Source organism: Corapipo altera, unplaced genomic scaffold, assembly GCF_003945725.1.
Source record: "Corapipo altera isolate COAL_440 unplaced genomic scaffold, ASM394572v1 2b, whole genome shotgun sequence".
Taxonomy (NCBI): domain Eukaryota; kingdom Metazoa; phylum Chordata; class Aves; order Passeriformes; family Pipridae; genus Corapipo; species Corapipo altera.
Genome location: NW_020884874.1, coordinates 23,320,687 through 23,344,536, shown reverse-complemented (window position 1 = coordinate 23,344,536; position 23,850 = coordinate 23,320,687). Strand labels below are relative to the sequence as shown.

Genomic DNA, 23,850 nt, shown 5'->3' with positions numbered 1-23,850 from the left:
TAAACCCATTTTCAAATAAATTAGCAAAAGGATCATACTCTCAGCGTTAAAATTTAGCTCACAGTGTTAAAGACATATATTAGATCCCGCAATGGGAACCAAAAAGACTGATTCAGAGTGTTAGCAGAGACCTGAATATCGATGATCTTGGAAAATTTCATGTATGCTCAGCAAAGTAGAGGGTCACAGCAATTTAGATAAATATCTAAGCCATCAGTAAGGCTGCCTCGGAGGAAGTGTAGATGCATTTAACAGTGTGTGGAGGAAACTTGATCAGTAACAAGAATCACTTCCAGAGGAGCTCTGTGACAATTCCAATGAGCTGCCTAGTGGTAAAGGTGAAGTCTCTAGCCTGATCTTTTCTGAGGCGAAGCACTGGCTGGGTCTCTAACAAATTATTCAGCATTATATGAATCGGTAATTTACACAACTTTAACACATTTGTATCTTCAGGGATGTGAGAAGAATCACAACGATCAATCAATTGATACAGAGAGGTGTAACTTTTAAGAAACATTAATGCTTTTTGTTTGATAATCTTAGTAAAAATTTATTTAAGAGAAATCTCTGATTTAATTCCTACACTGGACAGCATGCCATGGACAGACTATGTATCACTGCACATGGGACATGCTTTTCTTCTGATATTTGAGTGGACATACTCTCCTCCATACACCTGTCATAAACTCACAGAGCTTCAAGAGAACTCTTTTAATAACATGAATAAGCAAGTTTGCTACAAGCTCATACATCCTCCCTTTTGAGAAAAAGAAATAAAGGAATAAATCTGCAGAGCACGTTAATGGCTAATGCTGTTATTCCTCTGTGTTAGTACTTTGTCTTGAAAACTTCAGTTCAGTAGGTCTGCCCGTCTTCCAGCTATGTACATTCATGGCTTCTGCTGGAAACAGATGGAACTGTTTGGAAAGCCTACACACGTGCAGACACTAGGAAGTAAAAGACATTACCTCACTGAAAAGCGAGAAACACTAGGGACAAATGCTACTCTTCAAAGAGGCAAACAACATTCATTCTCCACTGTGTTATACCATTTGCATAGTAAGTCACAGATAAAAGACAATACCTGTCTCCCTTTCCATGTCGAGACCACTATGAAATGCAACTTCGTGAATCAAACCCTAAAACTTTAAACTCAGCTGATGCCTTTGAGTAAAATCTATGCAGAACCCACAGCTGGATGTCAGGAATAAAATCTCTTTATTTCCAAAAGTCCCTCGCTCCCCGTCACCCTGCGTTTCAATGCGCCCTGGTTTCACCTGGGTAAAATGCTGGAAGACTGGTTTCCGGAGGCGATCCCGCGTTCTGCCCGACGTGGCGGACAGTCCTCCGGAGAGCGCCTCTCGGGGACTGCTTGCAGAGGGCAGCGGCGGGGAGTGAGGCTCCCCTCGCCCCTCCCGCTCCTCCCGTCGTCTCCATCGCGCTCAGGGGCTGGGACCCCGCGGGACGGCGTCGGCTCCGGGATCCGCCTCTCCGTTTCGCGCAAGATCCACCTCGGCGGCTCGGGGCTGGGGCGAGGGCACAGGCGCCTGCAGGAGGAGAGGCGGGGCGGCCCCTCCCGGTACCAGGTATAAACCGGGGCTGCGGAGTAAGGAGGGAGCTTGCTCTGCGCCTCGCCCCCGCCTCCGGCGCCGCCGCCCGCAGCTGCGGGCCGAGCAGCGCCGGCGCCGCTGGACAGCGCTGGCGGCCCCGGGGCCGCTGCGGGCGCGGGGAGGTGGCCGGAGCGAGCATCCGAGGGCTCTCCCGGGGACGAGGGTAGGCAGCCGCTGTCCTGACGGCGTTCGTTGCCCGCGAGGCTCAGGATCTCTTGCCCACCTGCCCATCGGGACAGGCTTGTGCGAAAAGCCGAGGGGCAGAGCATGGGAATTTTTATTTCCCTCCCCCGCCACTGCACCGTTGGACATTCTTCTGCATTTCTGAAGGGAAAAAACTCGTCAAAGAAGGGAAAGGAAGAAAGGCAGTAGGGAAGGGGGGAGAAAGTTGGTTGACTTGCAGAAAAGTAAAGCTTTTCAGTGGCTCCCACTGCACTTTGCTCTAGAGACCCTCAGTCCACCCGAAGCTGGAGGATGGAGCCAGAGCTCTCGCCCGAGCTCACACCAATGCCCCTTGGGGAGAATGGGAGTGCCCACCTGGTGCCCGACACAGCCCTGCTGCCCCCAGAGAAGGGCACGGCCATGTTCATCATCCGTTGTGTGATCCCATCGCTTTACCTCCTCATCATCACTGTCGGCTTGCTGGGCAACATCACGCTTATGAAGATCTTCATTTCCAACAGTGCCATGAGAAGTGTGCCCAACATCTTCATCTCCAGCCTTGCAGCTGGTGATCTGCTGCTGCTAGTGACCTGTGTCCCCGTGGATGCCTCCCGGTATTTCTCTGAGGAGTGGCTCTTTGGGGAGCTGGGCTGCAAGCTCATCCCTGTCATCCAGCTCACCTCCGTTGGTGTCTCTGTCTTCACTCTCACTGCCCTCAGTGCTGACAGGTAGGAAAGCTGGGCTACCAGTTCTCAGCTCTCTGCAGGTTGGGCAAAGGCTGGCCGGAGCTAGCATGAAAGGTGAAGTGCCCCTCTGGATAAGGTGTCCCTGGTTTGCAGTCCCCTCATTCCAGCTTGTGAGGTGCTTGTGCTCCTTCTTTCCTCACTGACGATGGCAAGTCTGGTATGAGCTGGAGTTAAAAGGTATCTGGAAATGGGTGTGCCTGGGCCTTCAGCTTCCAGGGTGTCTGCTGCAAAAACTGGGTTTAGCCCTGTCTTCTGCACCTCTGGGATGGGCCTGTAACAGGCCATATCTTATTCATTTGAGGAAGGTTTTAGATGCCAGATATGACCCTTGCCAAGTCACAGTGTTATGCTAACAGGCAGTGAGCAACTTAAACCAAGTCAAGCACAGAGGTACTTTTAATCAATTTGTTTCTTTCTGATGAGAAAGTGTATGTATGAGTGGGTGTATGTGTATCTGTGCCTTAGTAGAAGAGCAGGTTACCAGAGGTGAATGCCAGAACTAGCTTGGCTTCTGGGAATTCAGAGGCACCAAACTGTTCTGTTGTAATTGTCAGTCTTAAACTTTTGTTCAAACTATTCTTTTTGTCTTCTGAACTTTTAGAAAAGTGGAAAAAAAATACCCCAAAACAAATAGAAAGTAACACTTTCGTCTTCAGTACTTGTCAAATTAGGAAGAAACAAAGAGCTGGATCCCCAATTTTTCCTTCCAATTACTGTGAAGGGGTACTTAAGGAATTCATAACAACTGAGTGCCTGTTGGACTGTGCTTCAGGCTCTGAAAGACAAAATCTTGCAGTGTAATTGCAACCTTGAATTAAATGAAATTGTCTTTCTTCTGTTATCTAAGCAGGGTTTTTTTAAGTCAGAAATGAAAATATTTAATTCTTTCTCCATAGAAATTATCCCATTTTATTTTGTTGAGTTTTAAACTGAGCCACTGCATTATATTGGTGCATAATGTGAAGTCTTGAGTTTAGTGATATATCTTCACAATTATAGTAATGTTTCTTTAAAACTTTTAATCCTTTTTTTAATAGGGTCTTGTAATTTTTTTTTTTTAATTCAGTAAATTGTTTGATTACACCTGAGGATAGTCTTCAGCAGACATAAATTTCAGCTGTATTTGAATCAGGACTGAACACACTTGTCTTTAAAGACTTCATAACTTATGAAAATTGGTTATATTTTTTTAATGATAGCTTGCAAAACATACCTTAAAGTGAACACCTGTAACACTCTGATTAAATCAGTTAAAGATATGTCAAAATCTGTCCTTAAAGAGCCAAGGAAACCCTGCAGTGCTCTTTCTGCTCTATTTCCACTGCTTAAAATTATTATTGTGGTATCTTATTTGAAAAGGGAAGAAGTTGCTTGAAGTGGAGATCGTCTCCCAGTGAAATGTGATGTGAGAGAATGCCAGTGATTTAAGGATTCATTCATTTGCTTTTTATATGGATTTGGAGCACTCATTGTTTGATCTTTCCATATAATTTTGTATCCTTCCTTTAATATCAGTAAAGATTCAAGAAGTAATAATGCTTAATCTGTTTACACTGAAAGCATTTAGAATTGCACATACCAGAAAACAGCTTCAGTTTGTGTACTGAGATCATATAAGCTCATAATAAATACATTCCTTTAGCATTTTGGAGTCTGCAGTATATACCAATGTCAGAAATGGTTTTTACTAGGAATTAAACAACTCTGTTTCTTTAAACTCTGCAATTTTATTTTTGGTTACTGAGAAAAAAAGCATTTATTTTCCAGTCAGAAGATCAACCACTGACTTCAGAGACGAGTCTCCTAGGGGCCCAAGATATCGCTGAGTGAAGCTGGCTAAACTGTCGGTGGAGTTCGAGTTGGAATCGCATCTACTTTTTTTTGTACGACACTTGTGTTGAACTAGAGGGTCCACTGGTGTGGAGGGGTTTGTGTCACACTAATCTGTAGCCTGATCCTAACATGTGTCGTCTTGACTAGATCAGTTATGGGTAATTATGCAGGCAGATCAGGAGTGGTGGCAGCATCCTGCACCCAAGAGGTGCTGAGGTGGTGAGGCCTGGCTGGGTGCAGTGTTTTCTCCAGATAAGTGAATCTAGCATAATATGTTTGTGTGCAGTGATGTCACTACATGGGCTCCATTATAATCCAGTACATATTTGGTCTGATACACAATGTCTTCTCTGTCTCTTTCACAGATAATGCTCAAAGTACATTTTAATATATGGTAATTAAAGCCTTTCCTGCTTTTTATTCCCTGTTGCCATGGGACTGTATGGAATGCCAGACTTTGATTCCACTAAGGAACAGATTTAGGAATATTTAGAATTCTTTGCAACATGCCTGCGTGAAGTAGGATAAGGAAAGTTGTCTTGGTTTCCACAGTCTAATTAGCACTTATTGCTTTTGTGGAAATTCTGCATGATGGTTCACATGTATGTTGATACATTTAACAAAAGCAGCTACAGAAGCTATAAACTCTGAATGACTGTTACCAACAAACTGAAGATTTAAGGAAGAAAAAATAGTACTAATTGCATATATATATTTTATAAAGTTTCTTTATTTCGTATGGATTTTTGTCACAGAAGTCCCTTTCAGCATCAGTAATGCTTTCTGTCTGACAAACATGCACCTTTTAACTGGAAGCTTCATTATCTTGTACTGAGATGGTTTGAGTTTTGTTTTGGGTTTGGATTTTTTTTGTGTATGTGTACAAACATGATATGTAATTTTTAACAATTCTTCCCAGACTTCCCTAGAGCACACTTGGAAACTGAAATTAGGAGCACACAGCATAGGTTGCTGCCCACCCTCATCACAGGAATAGAAGCTGGTTCTTCCCATTCCTGAACTCCTGATGGCCTGACTGACCAGGGAGTGGTGCCCAGATGCAGCCCCACATGTGTTGGGGCAGAGAGGGATGGGAGGTCAGCAGTAGTGGTGGGGATGGTGGCAGCAGAGATGATGCACTGGTGGTGCAGGGTGTTGGTGTGAGAGCAGATTGTGATCTCCCTCTGCTATGGTGTGGGGAAGGCAGCATAGGAGCTGTGCTGCTGAGCCAGACATCCCTTCTCACTGCCATGCAGGAGATGTGTAGGGACAGCACCTGCGCCTCTCATGGCCACTCTTTTCTATTGTGGAGAAACCAGATCACGTCTGGAAATGTTAATATTTCTCTGGTTTATAAAACCAAGGAAAAAAGAGAAGGTGGATTACAGAAAGAGAAAACCTAGTAATTACAGTGGATGACAAATGAAAAAATAGAAGGGGGCTGAAGGACAAAAATATCCAAAACAACAAAATAAAAGGAACTAAGGGCACCATAGGGCAGAACAACCCCAACAGCACTCAACAAACCCTGAAAGTGCCCACAGGGCTGATGTATGAAGGCCAGGGATGCACTTCCTAAAGATGTGATGAGACAAGGAATTAAAAGTCAGGTCTCTGATGAGCTTGTTTCTCCAGGGTTCATGGACTGCAGTTTTGACCAGATCTAAAGGATGTTACTGAGAAAGTCCCAGGACTTGGTGTGGTCTTTGATAAGGAGGATAAAAATAAAGAGGTGAGAAGTGTTGCCAGAGGGACTGCAGCATGACATACATGAAGAAAATGTGTGCCAGTATCTCCTCATTGCAAAAAAGGGCAGAAGCCACAGATGAATCTGACTTGAACCATCCCATGAACTTGTTCACTACTCCAAGGAGTGACTTTCCAATTTATGTCCGTGGTGGACCATGCAGTTAGCTCAGAATGCAAACTGGGCCCGTGAGGTTCCTCACTTTCTTCTCAGAGTAAGAGGTCTTGCTGCTTTTTTCCTGGGAAGGCGTCTAGGTAGGGCAAGGACCTGTTCCTGGTAAGGAATCCAGGTAAGGTAAAGACATAGATGGCAAGAACAGAAAGGTGTTTCCAAGGTGCTTTTCAGAGCTAGAGGTCTGAATGATACATAAACCTTGGTGTGGAGAGGTGGCTGGAAAAGCTCAGGAGTCAGTGAATTAAGAGTGAGTAACTGTGCGCCTTTGGCCATTACTGCATTATTGTGTGGTACCCACAAAATGCCAAGACACTGGAGTAAACTTTGAAGGAATATATGTCAGTCTCTTCAAACAGCTCTAGATTTGTCCCACATAGTCTTTCCTTTTCTCCTTGGCTGTGATTTATGCCTCATTTTTAATGTAATCTGTAACAATAGGATTAAATTTAATTCTGCTACTTTTCCTACATTGAATTTTCTTTCTAATGAAGGATTTAAATGTGTTAGCTCAAATGCAGTCCTGCTACACTCTAATGGAGGCAGCAAAGCTGAACTCACCCTGCTGCAGTTAAAATAGCATCTTCTTTACTTTCTTTCTAAAAAGTGTGACGTAAGGACACCTTTGATGAGACTTGATTAACCAGGTAAGAGTTTGAAAATTTAAATTCATACTTAAATAACTAAATACAGTGCCTGAGAATCTATATATTCTATAGATTTGCATAGCTAAACTATTTGATCCTTCTTTTTTGGTTTGTTTTATTTCTTTGTTTATTTGCTTTAAATGTGTAAGATTGCAATCTGTATTTTTAAAACTGTAAAAAGGCTAAAAAAGGTTTTTGCAAGTTTACTATTTATGTGATGACTTCTGATGACAGTTGATAACAAAATCCATTTTGGCTCAGTTTGCATGTCTATTGTCTCCCTTTTTGGGGGGAACTAAGAAAGTGTTTTGAAGACACTCAGAAGTGTAAAAAGCTGCACTAATAACTCCTTTAGGTTTTTCATTAGTAATAGCACCTTAATAAAAATTTCTTTTTACTCTTTTCAGAACTTACTTACAGTTTCTTTTTTTTGTTATGGAAGATGCTGATTCAGGCTGAAATACTGCGATTGGAGAAATGTGAAATCCTCATTTCTTATTACATGGGGTGGAGCAGGTGAAGCAGGAAAGTGGACATGATTTCCTTTTGAGTTCTAATAGCTGATATTCAGGGATTAAAGAACCTTTACAAGGAAAGTAGTATTAAATGACATCTTGGAAATTAACTGAGGAATAAAGAAAAAAACTCAAAGGTAAAATGAAAGATTATCTGTATAAGAGAGAAACTGTATATAGTAGATGGGAAAAAAATTATATGGACCAAGTAGAAGTATGAATCTTCTTAGAAACACATACACTTGAGGTAAATGTATTGAATGAATGAGTCACTGAAGAACATTAAAATAAATCACAGTCCAGATGTTTCCCTCACTGTAGGCTGTAGCAATATGGTTATAATTACGCAATAACAGGCAAAGCAAAACAAAAATAAGAGTCATTTGGCAAGCTTTGTCTGTCACATTTTTTCAACTCGTATTTTAGTTTATGTGTGCCAACTTGATTTACAAAATAAACCTTGCTAAAACACCTTTGTCAAGTTAAACAGTGAAGCCTGTTCTCACCTATCTCCACTCTAAAATGTTCTTATTGATTTATATTCATTTTATACAGATCGAAAGAATATGATGGCAAATATTTCAGAAGAAACAAAAGAAAACTCCCACAGAACACTGCAGAAAGAATTTTATGTCTGGAGTAGGTTAAGGAGTCAACTATTCTAGGGTAATATTGTCCCAGCCAGGCAAGTCAAATCAGCTGTTGGAGAAATTCCACTTGTGTCCGTCTTTACATAGCTGAAAATTATTTTTCAGTAAATAACATTTTCCTCCCAAGTTAGACAACTGTTTCTCAAAATTCATGCAGACACCTACATCTGTTAAACTCCTGCCTTTGTGCCTGTGTCCTGTGTGTGCTCTTCAACTCATACAGAAGCGGCTTAGATAGAGGATGGCAAAGTGAGAAATGGCTGTGATGTTTATCCTGGTCAGTGATCAATGCAGTGGCTGTGTTGTGCTGGCAACAGCCAGCTTTGCTTTGACTAATGCAAATACCAGTGTCCAGTAGCCTTTGACAGACCGCAACCTAAATCCTGAGAGACAGTTTCAAAAGCATCCCCCTTGTTTCCTGCTTCTTTGATCAATTCAGTAAAAGCCTATGCCAGGGACAGACAAAATAGCTGCTAAGCAGCAAATCCAGCCCAATGCTTACCAAGCATGTAAATCTCCATTCATTTATTTTATCTGTTTGGCTCTTGCCATGACATGGTACACAACTACCTTGTATATTACATTGCGATGGATTAATACAAATGGAACTGTTGGAATCCTCAAGTCTGCATTTGTCATGTCCTTAGAAATTATGTCAAAGATCAAGTGTGCTTTCTTTAGGCAAAAGCTTTTACATGTTTACTGTGATAATAAATTTGTTAGAGAATAAATAATAGATCTCTTTTATATGTGTGCAGAGTGATGGAACTCTCAAATATTCTCCTGAAAAGGGATAGTTTAATTAAGTCCTCATTTTGAATAGTATAATTATAGAAGAACTTCTGTATTTATCATATGAGTTTTGCTGCAGAACCATTCTTCCAGACTATATATTCCTGGTGCTAAATTATTTTTATGTGTTTTTATATGTACTAATGAAACAATGTATATGCAGTCACAATCCCTAGGTCTAGACATGTATCTCCACTATGAAATTCTAAATCTATCCTGAGATTCAGCCAAGTTTGACATTGTAATTACAAATAGCAAGTAAGTTATTACTAGTTCATGAAATCTGTGGAATGTATGAGGAAACCACCTTTGGTGTCCATTACAGAGAAGTGTGTTTTGGCATTAACTTCACACAACTTGTCAGATATCAGAGAAAATAACCAGAGGCAAACAACCCACATGAAGCTTGGTGTAATTACATCTGCTGCATACAGGTTTGTATATTTTTAGCTTTGTGTGAGCATATATACAAACAAAATTGTGGTGTGTGTACAAACATGAAAGAAATGGATTATTCAATATGTTGTCATTGTATCTCATATGATTTTGTTTTTTTCCCTCACATGACTATCCTAAATATGGTTTCATTTTTTTTCCAACTGATTTTCACAGCATTTTTTTTAAAATAGTGACATGTTTATGTTTTAGCTCCAGGTTTGTCTGTTTGTATTTTAAGGATTGCTATATTAACTTTTTCCTCTGATTTTTTTAATCTTCCCTTTTTTTCCATGGTATTTACTTGTTTTTTCCATCTGCGCTGATTTCAGGGTAGACTAAGAATAGAAGCTGCAAATGAAACTGAACTGGAAACTTTTTTAAAAGTGGCAGGGTGGAGCCTTCTAGATGATAATAGTGGAGCAAATAAATGAAGTTACTGCTTTTTGAATTTAGAAATTAGAGATTTGGGGTCTAAATTCTCAAATAGTAAAATCTAAGTCTGTTCTAGATATATTAACAGAGATTTGGTTATTTAATTCTTCCTGGCTTGTAACATTTCTAAAAATCATCTGACCATGTGATGTTCTCTGCAATAGTATGCTATCTGCCATGGCATGGACTATAACTGAGTTCCTCAAGGAAACGGGAGGAAATGTTTTGTAACAGCAGAACTTTTATAAGGATAAACTGGTACTGAACATAGTTTACACTCAGGATTTCAGCTTCCAGGCACTTTAGTGTCTGTGACTGATATTTTTATTGACCTTCTGCTCCATCAGTGATGATTTTGTGATCTTCTTCATTCAAATATATATAGATATTGTTGCTGGGAGACATGTAGTAAGCATACTGTGAATATGCAGATGAGCACACATCTCTGTCTCATCAGTTGAAAAGGTAGGGGTATCAATGGAATTTGGATCAAGCTTATTTGGAGATACGGGTTTCTCTTTTCTCAAAGTCCTTTGACCCTTGAAGTTTCAGAACATAAAGTCTGGAAGGATAAAACAAGATTAGTTCTTTTTTTCCAGGTTTTTTTTTTTTTTTTAAATGGTGAGCAGAGAACGAGTGAACAAAGCCAATAGTAGGTAAGGTGTCCTAGCTCCACATTGCAATGCCTAGTGTCTAGCCTAGGTGCTGACTTTCCCCTCCACCTCTCCACCCCTCCAGAGCAGAATCCAAAATCCAGAATCCCAAATTAGTGTTGGAATGAGGTAAATGCTCCAGAAAGGCAATAAAAACCAAGAGAATACACATGCTAAACTGCCTTGTACTTTAAGAATAGGGTTCTCTCCTCACAAGTGAAATGTTAATTTTGAGCCGCTGTCTAGCAGGCCTGATCAATGACTCTCAGACACTCTGGCCAAATGAATGGCTCTGTTTTGTTCTTGGAGAGGCAGGTACCAGAGCTGCCTTTGCCATGGCAGTTTTGTGAAGGTTAATGATTTTGGTGTGCTCCAGTCATTATTTAAACACAACTTTGAGATCAGGCTCCTCAGCTTTTCTGTGCTTAGCTACAGGATCCTAATGAAGCTTAGATGCAAACTAAGTAGGTACAATCCTGGCATGCACAGCAGGGGAAATGCAACTGCTTGCTTAGTTTTAGAAGTCAAGAAAGAATGTGCACAGCAGGTTGGAATGGGTCAACCATTGTGTGAGGCTTCTGGATAATGTTTTTGGGACCAGGCAGCTGAAAGTGTGTGGGGGTTTTGCCATGCACATAAATATGTTTGCGTATATTTATGTTTTATATATATATATTTATATATATATATAATATATATTTATATACTCACAAACCCATATTCAACAGTACCAAAGCATAGGCCTGAGCGCTGGAAGTCAGCTATTTGTCAAACTGTTGTTAGAGCAGTTCATGGTGTGGTTTTCACCTGGGTCAATCAATATTCTCCTAAACAATTTCTAGGCATGATCCAGTATTAAACACAAGCTCGGAGGCCATTACCAATAGAAGTGTAAACTGCCTAATTTTGTTGGAAGTGATGGTCTCATATTGGGATATTAAAGAGTTGAACTAGTCATGGATGTCCAGCCAATGCCACTTGTCCTCCAGGCCTAAGAATAGACTCTAGCACTATTTAGTTTGCTCATATAAATGTAGCATAAGTCTGTATTAGATTACATTCATGTTTGCTTGTCTTATCTCGTCTTATCTCTCCTCTCTTTTCTCTAAGTAGAAACTTAGAGAAACTGCAACTCTAATGAACACCTATTTGTCCGTCTTAAGATATGTTGATGAGTGACTTGGAATTATCAAACTTAAACATAAATTTACTGGGAATACTGAAATATATGAACTTTTCTGAATAATAGCCACTGAAACAATTTACTAATTTTTCTTTCAGGAGGAGAATTGAAGAAATTACTGATGGTACTTTTAACTATTGCAGTTATAAATAAATGGCTTTAGAGAAGTAGAACTAAAAATCCAGATTGTGGACAATGAGTTAGCATTGCAAGATTTTTATGAGCTTGTAAGAAACATAGTTAGCTAATGTGAGGTGAATAGCAAGAGGAAGAAGTAGCAAGACAAGAAAAAATGAAAATGAAAACCAAAATTTCTTCTCTGATACACTGAGTGGACAGGACAGGTAATATATTTCATGCAGAAACACCTATCATCCTGGGAAACTTCTCTTTTGATTGTTTTCAGGGTGGAGAAATCATCAACCAAAAGTTTAAATCAGACTTTTTTGTTGAAGCATTATTGATAGCTTTTTGGCTCAACAAAGCCTATTTCTGTAGTAGAAAACTTTCTTGCCTTGGGAAAATCTTGGGATTTTCTCCTTATGAAATACAGAACACATGTCATTGACATTCACTTTAAGTGTGTTTACACATGGTCTGCTGGTCTTCATTTCTAATACTGTTCATTACATTGAGAGGTGCTCATTCCTGAGTGAATGCAATTCTCTTCCTTCAAGAGATAAGCACAGAATAAAAATATTGGGACTATCTGTGGAAAAAAAAAGATTAAGATTTTTTTTGCATTGCAAGAATTTGTAAGAATAAAATAGAATAAATGCAAATTTCAGACAGTTTGTCTGTTGCGAAAGAAGTTCCCACAACACAAATGTGGGACATCAAATGATCCCATATTGTTCTCAGCTAGATAAATTGTTCTCCTCTTGATTATTCAACTGGAGTTGAGTCAAATGAACTGCCATACAAGGAAAAGGACTTTGGTCCCATCCAAAATTTCATTCTACTGTAGTGGAATGGACACGGTATTTGTATTTTCAACAAATACTGACCATACAGCTGTGTTTTCTATTCAGATATGTTTTATGTTGTTAGGTTTTTGTGTTTGAAATCACCATGCAGTGACACAATAAAAGATTATCACATGAATGGTTTTGTTAAATGACTCTAGTTTTCAGGAAATGCAGTAGTATGGCTCAGCAACATCACTTAAAAAAACTTATTTATGATAAGGCAAATTATACCAACCCCTCCAGTTTCAGGATTGAAATGCAAATTAAAGAAAATAATATGGATTTACCCTGCCTGAATTGTGTCTCTCCTTGCTTTATGACACTTCATTATTATATTTATTTTCATTGTGATGGCATGTAGAAAACTAGGCTATAAATTAGTGTCCTATTTGTGATAGGTGCTATATAAACAGGAACAAGAAGAAAGTCCTTGATCTGAAGGGTTTTTAAGAAATGACAACAGACAATCCAGAATCAAAATAGCAAGGAGATATTGTGGCAATTCTGGTTGGAAGTGTTGGCTGTTATCTTAGTCCAGTTGCTGCCTAAGTGTTGTCTAGATGCTTCATGTTGGTTTTTTTTTTTTGTTTTGTTTTTAAGGCCATCACAACTAAGTACTCTAGGAAAGGAAGCAGCAATGTAATGGAAAGACAGCTTAGCTGTAAGCATGGAGCAGCTTCTTTTAAAGTCAAGTGTGTGGGAGGGGAATAGCATTGTGGAAGCAGCAGAGACAGGAATAGAGCTTTCCATTCTAGTTTGAAGCTGATAAATACCTTTACGAATGGCTTTGAAAACAAAGGTTAGGAGAATAAAATAGATTGGTGTTTATAAGGTAGCAACATGTTATAATCCTGGAGGAAGAGGATATTCTTTTCATCAATTTTTTGGGGTTGCATAGAAGGGAGGAGATCGCTTTCTATTGAAAAAAACACTATACAAGCAAAACCAATCTGCAGAATGGGCAAGTTTGTGCTTGTGTCTGTTGGCAGAAACCACAGCTCCAAAGAAAGGAAGTGTTTCCTGAATGGTCTCTTTGTCAGCAGTCATAATGATAAAGGATATAGGAAGACAGAATTTACATGAAGGTTTCTAATTAAAACCAAATGTGTATTTATGAATATTTCCTGAACTTCACATAAATCTATAATTTGCTTTTTTTCCATCAGTGAAGTAAAGGAAAAGATGGATTTATTTACTAATTTGACTAATTTGCACCTTTGCTCAATTTACTGGTTTTTTTTTAATTGACAGAAAATATGCTTTTTTTAATTTGAATGATTGGTGGTATGCCTTAGCCTTACATTGGTTTTATACAAAGGAAGAATTCGTATATTCACTTTGGGAACACTTCTCATTTCATTCAGTTTACATTTGATTTTATCTGTAACCTGTCTCTTTCTACTCTATATCTTCACAAAGATATGAACAAGATGACAGATTTTGTACAGCACTTAGTGTCTTTTTCTTCTCGTTGACACTGAGTACTGTGAAAAGCTGAGCTCTAGGAAGAAGGACACTTGTAGTCAGTAAAGTAGCAAGTAGAATAAAAGAAATTTTTTTGTACTAAACTCAGCTGTTTTGTGAAAAGGGGCACTTTGCTCCCATGTCTTCCAACTGGAGTCAGTCATAGCTCAAGGAAAAGCATGATATTTTGCTGAAACAGCCAAAGTAGAAATATATGCCACGTCTTTTTCTAATGTGAAGACTTCTGAAAAGGTCTTCCATTTAGAGATTAACTAGACCAAATGCTAAAACAATTTTTTGTGCTACGGTCATTGTCTTGGGTCATAGGGCTGTGGTCAAAATAGTTTGAAGCAATGGGAAAGAAAAGCTAAAAATAATCTGTAGTACAATATATTATTTTTGTCCAGTGCCCTCCCCATGTCCCAAAGACTCCAAACCAGCTCTTCCCAAGGAATGTAAAGTTTTTTAAAAATGAGCAGATGTAAGGACTTGACGTCACCTCAGTTGAATGAAATGAAATAGAGGGTCTGTCTCTATGTAATGAAATCAAGACGGACAGCAATAGGAAGCAATTATTGAATAATAAGGTCACAGTTTGTGTTGGGTAGTATTCATGCTTTGTGAAGAAGCTTCTGTCCTTCTTATGGCAGTATAAAGGATTTCTTTACACCTTGGTGTCCAGGGAGTTTCTCATTGTGCGTTAGCAGAAATGGTAAACATAAATTAACAAAGACAGTTTGCTGAGTTTCATTTTCTACTGCATGATATGGGTGAAGATACAGTAAAAATCTTTCTGAATTCAGAGAAGATATGCACATAAATAGCCATTATTTTCAATTATTTAGTGATAAAAAAAATTATCACAATTCTGAGACAGAGGACTCCAAGGCACATTTTGACTCAAATATTCTCAGAAGAAAAGGTACCAAGACAGTGCTCTGCTCCAGACATTTTCATGGCATAGCCAGCTGCAGTGCTGATTGCCAGCAAACTCAAAGTTGCTGTGTGGTGGTACGGCTTTAATCCAAAATTCATCAAATATCTGCTCATGGTGTTGAGAGGCTATGAACCACCTGTCAGGACCTGCAAATTAGCCATAAAGGATATCTGGGATCACAGCTCCATTTCCCAGCAGTCCCTTCAGCAACTATGTTATATTTGGGTATAAACTAACCCTTGGTATGTATTTAGACCCCTGCTCATAACCATACATATTTAAATGTCTATATGCATGTATATGTATCTAGATGCTTGGATATGGGGTTTTATCACAAAGTGATAGGCATCTAAGTTTGAGTTCTCAGTCTAATCTCACTGTATAGCTAACAGAGAAAAATAAACACCTCAGGGTGTGATTTAATGCACTTGAAATCTGAATCACTCTTTGAAAGTATATCTCCACTGACTAGAAAGACTGGAAGATGGATGAAGTTATGTACCTGAAGTAAGAATCTCTCCTGACTCCTTTCTTCTTATCAAATTTTCCTTTAGATATTAAAGAAGAATATTTTTTCCAATTCTCAAAACTTTTGCTGTTTCAGAAAAAAACCCCAACCATTTCAAATCACATCGAAAATAAAAACAAAAGAATTGAGAAAGCTAAAAAAACTTATGAGACAAAGCAACCTTCCAAATTACCGCCCCTTAGACAAACTGAAATGTTCTGTTTAAGGTTTAGTTTTTAATAAAAACATTAAAGCATAGCTTACTTACATAAAAAAAATAAAAAATCTAAGGAAAACATTAAGATATCCCCCATAAATTTTTCTCAAAGTATACTTGCCCTTTTAGCATGTACATTTTCTTGTGGAAAATTTCAATTTTTCTCTCTTCCTGCAATGATGTTGTTTAATAAAATAATTCCTGACCAGAGTCTACCTCTGTTTGTTTACTTTACTTTGCTGTAGAGTGATATTTCCATTCTCTGCAATTCCTCCTGTTTTCATTGTAAGGGCTATGAAATTATCAATTCCACAAAGGTTTATATGTAATCATATATTATGAGACAGTTTTCCAAAATGCAGTGTAGAGCAGCAGCTTCCAACTATGGATGTGGAAATGTTTACTTTATGTAAGAGTTTAGTAGTTGCAGGCTGTTGGGAGTAATTTCTGCCTGACTTTATGGAGATGTATATATTCCTCTGAGGAGGACTGGGGTTATCCTAGAGTAGGAAAGCTATGGTGACAGACAGGAAGGAGCCCTGGGCTTCAGGAGCTGAGGAGGGAAGGAAATGCTAAGTGTGCGTGTGCTGGTACAAGAGGGAGGTGGAAATACAGAGGTAGGATGCACATTTGGAGATTTGCTGGGGGGTATTAGGAGAAAGAAAGTGCAAAGTCATGGCTAATTCTGGGCTTTCACCACACTGGCTTGGAATGGGCACCTACAGCCACAGGTTATGGTGCCTCCCTCTGCCACCTCTGATGAATATGTATACAAATAAAGGTAGAGATTTAGAGAACGCAAATTTAAGAAAGATTACAAGCCCCTTGACATTTCAAATAAGAGCAAAACATATTATTTTAATCAAAAGCATGAAGTGATCTTGTGCATCACGTGTTGAATTTGAATACCTTTTAATTTGCATCCGCATTTTGATCAATTTCAGGTACAAAGCAATTGTAAATCCCATGGACATCCAGACCTCCAGTGCAGTGCTATGGACCTGTCTTAAAGCCACTGCCATCTGGGTAATCTCCGTGCTCCTAGCAGTTCCTGAAGCAGTGTTCTCCGAACTGGCTCACATCAATGACACAGATAATGCCACTTTCACAGCGTGCATACCGTACCCCATGACAGATGACATGCACCCAAAGATCCATTCTGTGCTGCTTTTCCTTGTATATTTCCTTGTGCCTCTTGTGATTATTAGTATCTACTACTATCATATTGCAAAGAGTTTAATAAAAAGTGCTCACAACATCCCTGGAGAATACAGTGAGCATTCCAAAAGACAGGTAAGCAATTTGCTTTTTACATCCTGTTGAAAGATTTGTGTTTTGTATGCACTTATAAATGAAAGTAAAGGAATTATAACACCCAAATAGTTTGGATTTTACAGAAGATGAGTTCAGTTTCCACATGAACTAAGACAAGGATTATCTGAAAAATCTCCTAGTTTTCACAATTACTCAGTATTAAGCCCAGTATGTAAATTAATATGAGCAAGGTAAAATATAAATTCAATGCCACCAATCCACATTCTTAACATTAAATGACATTGGTGCATATCCTTGTATGTGCTGTTAATTTAACCATTACTTGTGTTCTTACTAAAGAATGATGTTTTTTGTAGTTAATGTAGACAGACTTCACCTGTCTCTATAGGCAGCCATTTTGGGAAAGAAATCTTTGAGAATTGTCCCTCTTTTATTTGTGCTTGGAAATGAGAAAACTGACATAAGCAGGGAAGATTTATGTAGGAAATCTAAGGTCTTCTCAGACCAAGGAGTGCTGAAAAGATGAACACAGAGCATTAACTGATTATTTTTTGACTTTCTTAGTAGATCTTCCTTGGATATAATCCTGAACTCTCACTTTTCTAATATCCTTTCTGTTATAGATGCTATAACAGTCTTGGTATAGATTCTGTATACCTTTGAGACAAAGCTTTTTAAAATGCTGGACAAAGCCATCTTCCCTGTAAGGCACAGGAAGCAGTAAGACAGCAACATTAGCAGGAACACTTATATGTACAAACACCAGTTTTGCAGTGAAAGTGCCTTGACCACTTTGAAAAAGCATTAGTAGTGATAGAGAAAAATACTTATGCCTATTAAAACAACTTTGAATGATTTTCTCTTCCAGAATTTTATAAAACTACCTCCATACTAACTGAAATCTCCTTGCATATATAGTATGTACATATTCATTTAAAGGAAAGACTACATTCCCTCATGTCCTTTTTGAGCAGTATTTCATTTCTACTCTGGTCTGTTTCTTGTCAAAAGTGCATACATATTAGCACTTCAGGTATTATTTTATTTTCTTGTGAAATATAGAGAGCCTTTTGGCTGAACTCTCTAGATGGAAAAAAAATGTTTAATTTATATCACATTTCTGAACTCACATGTATTTTCAAAGTAAGAACATATTTTTTCATTCTACTTGGTTTTTTTTCTTTTTTTAATCTATGAAGCTCAGAAGAATAGAAAATTCTGGTATACTTACATGTCTTCCAGCAAGAAGAAATAAATTCAGACTATTGCTATCAAATCATGTTTCTTTAGGCCAAGTGTAAAATTCACTCTCTGCCTCTGCACCTTTTAGTTTGCTCTTGCAATATGAGTGCAAATGCTACCTAATTGAAATGTTAGAGTTTTCCCATCTTTTGGGAATTCCCCATTGTTTTTTGTTTAGATAGAGACAAAAAAACTACTTAAAGATTAATTTCACAAATTTTGAAACCCTGTTAGAATAAATTTGCTTAATTTTTTTTTTCCAGAAAATTGAGCAGAGCTAGAAAACTTTCCTGCATTTGCAAAATTTTCATACTTCATGTACATAATAAATCTTTTAGGAAGAATATGAAGAAACTTTCTGCCTCTCTTTGGTGCCTTCTATCTGTCCAGTCTCTCTCTCACTTTGGATTCACTGTGTAGGCTCATATCTTGCCAAATTTTCAGCCATTCTCAGTAGTGTCACTGTAATCCATTATAACTTAGTGCTGAAATTAAGGTACATTTCATGTCATTATTGAAGATTTAATGGAACCTTTCACTTTACCTTGGAATTAAGATGCTTTATACTGTGTAATGCAGTTTTGGTGGTTTCTCTAGGAGAGAGGGGCAAGCTGAGGCACTTCAGGAAAAACAATGGGATATAAATATATCTATCTATCTATCTATCTATGTATATATATATATAGAATGGCTAACACCCTAGTAATGTCTCTACATTTCATTCACAATGTCTCTATTTTTAAAGCCAACAGTTTCTAAATAGCTTTCTAACTAAAACTTAAGTTTCAAGCCAAGCATTGAGATCTCATCAGAAAAGATTACGGTTCATGACATCCTTTGGTGCTTACTTTCAGGCTAAAAGCCAATGTTTCCTTGGGTCATGAATCAGTCTTGCTGTGTATATTGTATAGAAAGAGCAACCTTGTGTAACTGCGAACAGCTAGGATCTGTCAGTGAAAGTAAACTGAAAGTGGGAAAGGAAAGTAAATGAGACGGAACAAGTAATTCAACCCCTGAAGGAAGCATTTTTACTGACCTTACTTATGATAGTTGTTGAAGCTAATATAAAGCAAAATACTACATGTTTTAATTAAGTCTGTTATGTGGAGTAGTTCTATTCGTTGTTGTTCATTTGGGTTCTCTTCATCTTTTTAGATGGAAACTCGGAAACGTCTGGCAAAAATTGTTCTAGTTTTTGTTGGCTTCTTTGCTATCTGCTGGTTTCCTAACCATGTGCTATACATGTACCGATCTTTTCATTACAATAAGATTGATCCATCAACAGGACATATGGTTGTTACCTTAGTGGCCCGAGTGCTAAGCTTCTGCAATTCTTGTGTCAACCCATTTGCATTGTATTTTCTCAGTGAGAGTTTCAGAAGACATTTCAACAACCAGCTTTGCTGCAGGAAGAAAGCTCAGCGAGAGAGATCTGCCAGCTACTTGCGCAACTCTTCTGCCATTCAAATGACTTCCCTGAAAAGCAATACCAGGAACACAGCGACTACCATGACACAACTGAATGGGCACAACTTGAAACAAGAAATGTCATTATGATTTAACATGTGTAATTTTTGACTGTGAAACAAATTTGAACATTTTATTTGCGGTTTGTAACTCACTTTTGGCTCTCGTGATTAGACTGTCTAAGTACTCAAAATAGAGGTTCTCTCAAAGTCTGGCCAGTATCAGATTATCTCACACCTAGTCTGACTCTTAGATAGAAATGAGCAGTACATTTTATTGAGAAACCAAAACTGACTGGTGTTACACTGTACTTTAAAGGACATGCTAGTATGTGTTTAACATGAAGGAAAACAGAGTATCTGATATAATATTGCTTTAAAAAGTTTAGATTTTCTGATTTGAAAAAATATGTATTTTCAACTGAATATTGATCCAGGCTTATGTTTTACTCTAATAGATTTTGCATTATTTTAGCTGTGTGGTATCTACAGACATTGCTTGTTAAGACTGTTAGGCATTTTGGACTCAATTAAAGGGCCATTGCAACACGTAAATTCTAGTTTCAGATAAAAAAATATTCAAGTATCGAGTGCCAGATCTTTACCTCATTGAAATCCACCTTGTTTGTTCACTTTGGTAGACATACGTGATGAGATTTTACTCTTTGAAGCTTCTGCTTGCTGCTGAGGTCAGAAGTTTATCTGCTAAAATTTCATTGTTTTCATGGTTAACATATCAAAAGAAAAATGGGTGCAACACGCAGGTTTTCTAGAACTCAGTGTCTGAAAGCTCGTTTCTCTGACTGTTAAGACTGTAGCACCATTGGTTTAGAGTTTCTACATGCTATATATTTGCTGCTAACTGATGTTGTTGATATCAGTACACAGCTAAGAAGGATGCTAAGTGTACTGGGAGGGTTGAACATTCAAGAAGGTAAAATTCTGAGTGGCTACTTCACAGGGGTTCTGTGGCAAGTCTTCATACAGCTCAGCAAGATCTCAGAGTGCAGAACCCAGATTAAGACCAGACAAAACCAAACTGAAGGATGCCATGCAGGAGCGCACTCAACATACTCTGATCGCTAAGGATCATCCAGACCATGGGCCAGACAAGTCCTAGTCTGAGACAACCCCCAACTAATGAAACATGGGTGGCTGGCATGAGTAGCTGGCATTGGTTGCTCAGTACCAGCTGTTTGCTTTCTGTGTTTTAAGTACATGTCTTATGAGGAGTTGCTGAATGAGCGGGGGTTATGTAGTCTGGAGAAAAGGAGGCTCAGGGGGACCTTATCAGTCTCTACAACTCCGTGAAAGGAGGTTGAAGCCAGGTGGGGGTGAGGGTGAGTCTCTTCTTCCAAGTAATAAGTGACAGGCCGAGAGGAAATAGCTTCAAGCTGTGTCAGGGAATGTTTAGATTAGATATTAGGAAAAATTTTTTCACTGAAAGGGTGATCAGGCATATTAGAATAGGCTACCTAGGTAAGTGTTGGAATCACCATCCCTGGAAGTGTTCAAAAGGAGTGTATATATCAGTTGGGGATATGGTTTAGTGGTGAACATGGTGGTGCTAGGCTAATGGTTGAATGCGATGATCTTAGAGGTCCTTTCCAGTTTTAACTATCTTGTGATTCTATTCTATCTTCTAGATCTACTCCTCATGCACACACTGTTTACCAGTCTCAACAAAGCTCCAGTACTGTTGAAAATCTGACACTTTTTCTTTTCCTGAAGGCCCATGTGCATAAATAGTCAATGTACTTCTGAAAATCCTGTCTGAGCTGCCTAAAAAAATGATTTTCAAACGTTTTTGTTAGTCATTCCAGTGCCATGGGCAGCATACATCTTTGTCATTATTCTTAGGAGGACACTTTCAAGGTACATGGTCAGTGCGGACCTGGGATTAAAACAGCTGAGAATGCTGTGTGAGGCTCTAGTACCAATTACCATCATGTCCAGAACAAATTTGCTAGGAGGATCTACTCCTCTTTTTTTTCAGTTACAGATCTCTACTAGGGATACCCCAGACAAAGCTTGCAAAACTGCCCTTCAAATCTCAAGAAAGCAAGAAGTTCAGCCCTAAAATAATATATTTTTTTAAAAATTTTTTTAATCAGTTCACATGCCAACACAGGTAGTCAGCTAGGCACAAAGACAGAAACATACTTCTGCTGCTCGGGCAAGGCTGTTCATATAAAAGCTTCTGGGAGGAGTCAGAGCTGATTCCCCCCTTACACAGCTGCACGGTGTCAGATGAATAATTATTCCCAAGCCAGGTGAGAGGCTAGCTGGGGCAGGGTTTGTTTTGTGTCTGAGCTTCAGAGAGAAAATGCTCACAGTGTCCTTCTTAGGAGAAGGGGCAGTAATGGCAGATAAGGGCACCTTGTGAAATTATTTTGTTATGGCCAGTTCATGAGCCAAATGTAATTTTAAATGCCTTTTTCTTTGAAATTGGATGGAACTGCGCCAGCACAGATCTCTCTGTCACAACATCGTATCCTCGACTGCTGCAGTGACTTGTCTAAGGTGAATACTAGAAAGTACACCAGAAATTTAGATTGGATTTCAGAATTAGTTTCCAGCCTTATAATTTCAAAAGCTGAAGTGCTTATGCAATGTAGCAACTCACTATTCCTTTTGTCCTTATTTATGCACTTGCACTTATTTAGTCCTGTTTGTAATTGTGGAACCATCGGAAGTTCAAAATTTCTTTCTCAATTCCCCTGTCTTCAAGACTAGTCATACCCCTACCCCAATTTTTAAAGCAGCAAGAAGTTAAACTGATGTAATTTGTACATGATTTAGCTAATTATCTGAGAAAAAAAATCCCCAGTTTTTACCACTCAACAGGGAAAGTAACAGATTGAAGTTCTTACTGTCAACCAGCATGGTCCAGTTGGATGAACCTATAGGGTGATGTAATGTAGTTAAAGTTGTGTGCAGCATTCAAATGAGAAAACTTATGAAGTTCAGTGTAGTTCAGCTCCATACTACCTGCCCTAGCTGATTGCAGTTGCCCTGTGGCTTCAGTGGCTCCTTGGAAGGCTTTACACAAAGGAGCCAATTGATTCGAACTTGTAAATCTATGTGTAATGGTTTAGGAAATTGTCACCTGTCATGGTTTAGGAATGGTATTCCACAATCTAGTGTTCTAAAGTTTTGGATTCCACACTTCTAATCAGTCTCAAATCCTTTTTACTCACAAATATTTCACACCTGCAAAACACAAAAGCTTAATCTTCCTTTGTCAATTCTTAGTGCTGATCGTTGACTGCAATCAAGTTCCCCATTCATTTGTGCTGGTTTTTTTCTGGTTCTCAGCTCCTGATTTTGTTTAGCAACTTTCTACACTGCATAGCATTTCACAGGACTTCTAAATCCATTGTGTTCTTTATTTCCTAAATGCATTTGTCTGATGGGGACATTACCAGATGATACAGGTGCCCTACCGGAAAAATAATAATCTAATTTATAGTAGATTTGATGCTTGTGTTTGATTCATACTCTTCGCTCAGCATCTTAAAGTGCTGTGTGTGTTATGGACAGCATGAGCCAGCTTTCTGGCAGAACTGCAAGCTACATTTCTTTTTGTTGCAAGGGGAAGGTGTTCTAGACTATAACTCCTTCTTGTCAGGAAATCAGCACAATTTTGGTTCATTATTTCCCAGGCCTAATACTTCAAGTCTGTTTTGAGTAAGTAACCTAAACTGTATATAGCTCCTCTCAAATTCTTGTAGCATGGCGTGCCAGAATTAGTTAATCTTTCTGGAGCTTTACTGGGTGTATTGCTAGCCCAATATGCACATTTTGGAAGTGTCTGTTACTGTGTTTCTGTACATATTGTATAAAAGTACAACTGTATGTATAAAGCTATTTTCAGAGAACACTGCTTGCTAACAATTAAATGATTGTAGAACACATTTTATGAAGTATTTTCTTCTAACTGTAATCAAAGAAACAAAGGAAATCCATAAATGAGATCACCTTTTCATATACTACATTTAGATCTATGCTAAAACAGTTAAAATACCACCTGATTATTTCTTTCTGTTATGAAAACTTTCTCATTTCAGAAACATCAGTTCTTTTCTGTCTTCCTCTCCTGAATTTTGAGATGGTTTCTTTCAAAGATATTTTTGCAACAATTGAGAAAACTACCATCCCTTCTCAGTGTTTGAAAAATGAGGGAATAGAGGT

General features: G+C 38.6%; 1 protein-coding gene across 1 annotated transcript; it reads left to right on the top strand.

The window, feature by feature from the left end:
- The first annotated feature begins 1,862 nt into the window (after positions 1–1,862).
- NMBR (neuromedin B receptor) lies at positions 1,863–23,567 on the top strand. Its single transcript, XM_027634230.1, has 3 exons — positions 1,863–2,500; positions 16,618–16,966; positions 19,346–23,567. The coding sequence occupies exons 1-3, from the start codon at positions 2,085–2,087 to the stop codon at positions 19,745–19,747; spliced, it is 1,167 nt and encodes a 388-aa protein (XP_027490031.1). The 5' UTR covers positions 1,863–2,084; the 3' UTR covers positions 19,748–23,567.
- The last annotated feature ends 283 nt before the right edge of the window (positions 23,568–23,850 follow it).

Coding starts and splice junctions, on each gene's coding strand:
- NMBR (XM_027634230.1), top strand. CDS start 2,085: ATGGAGCCAGAGCTCTCGCCCGAGCTCACACCAATGCCCCTTGGGGAG. Junction 2,501..16,617: donor ACTGCCCTCAGTGCTGACAG/GTAGGAAAGCTG, acceptor GATCAATTTCAG/GTACAAAGCAATTGTAAATC. Junction 16,967..19,345: donor GTGAGCATTCCAAAAGACAG/GTAAGCAATTTG, acceptor TCATCTTTTTAG/ATGGAAACTCGGAAACGTCT.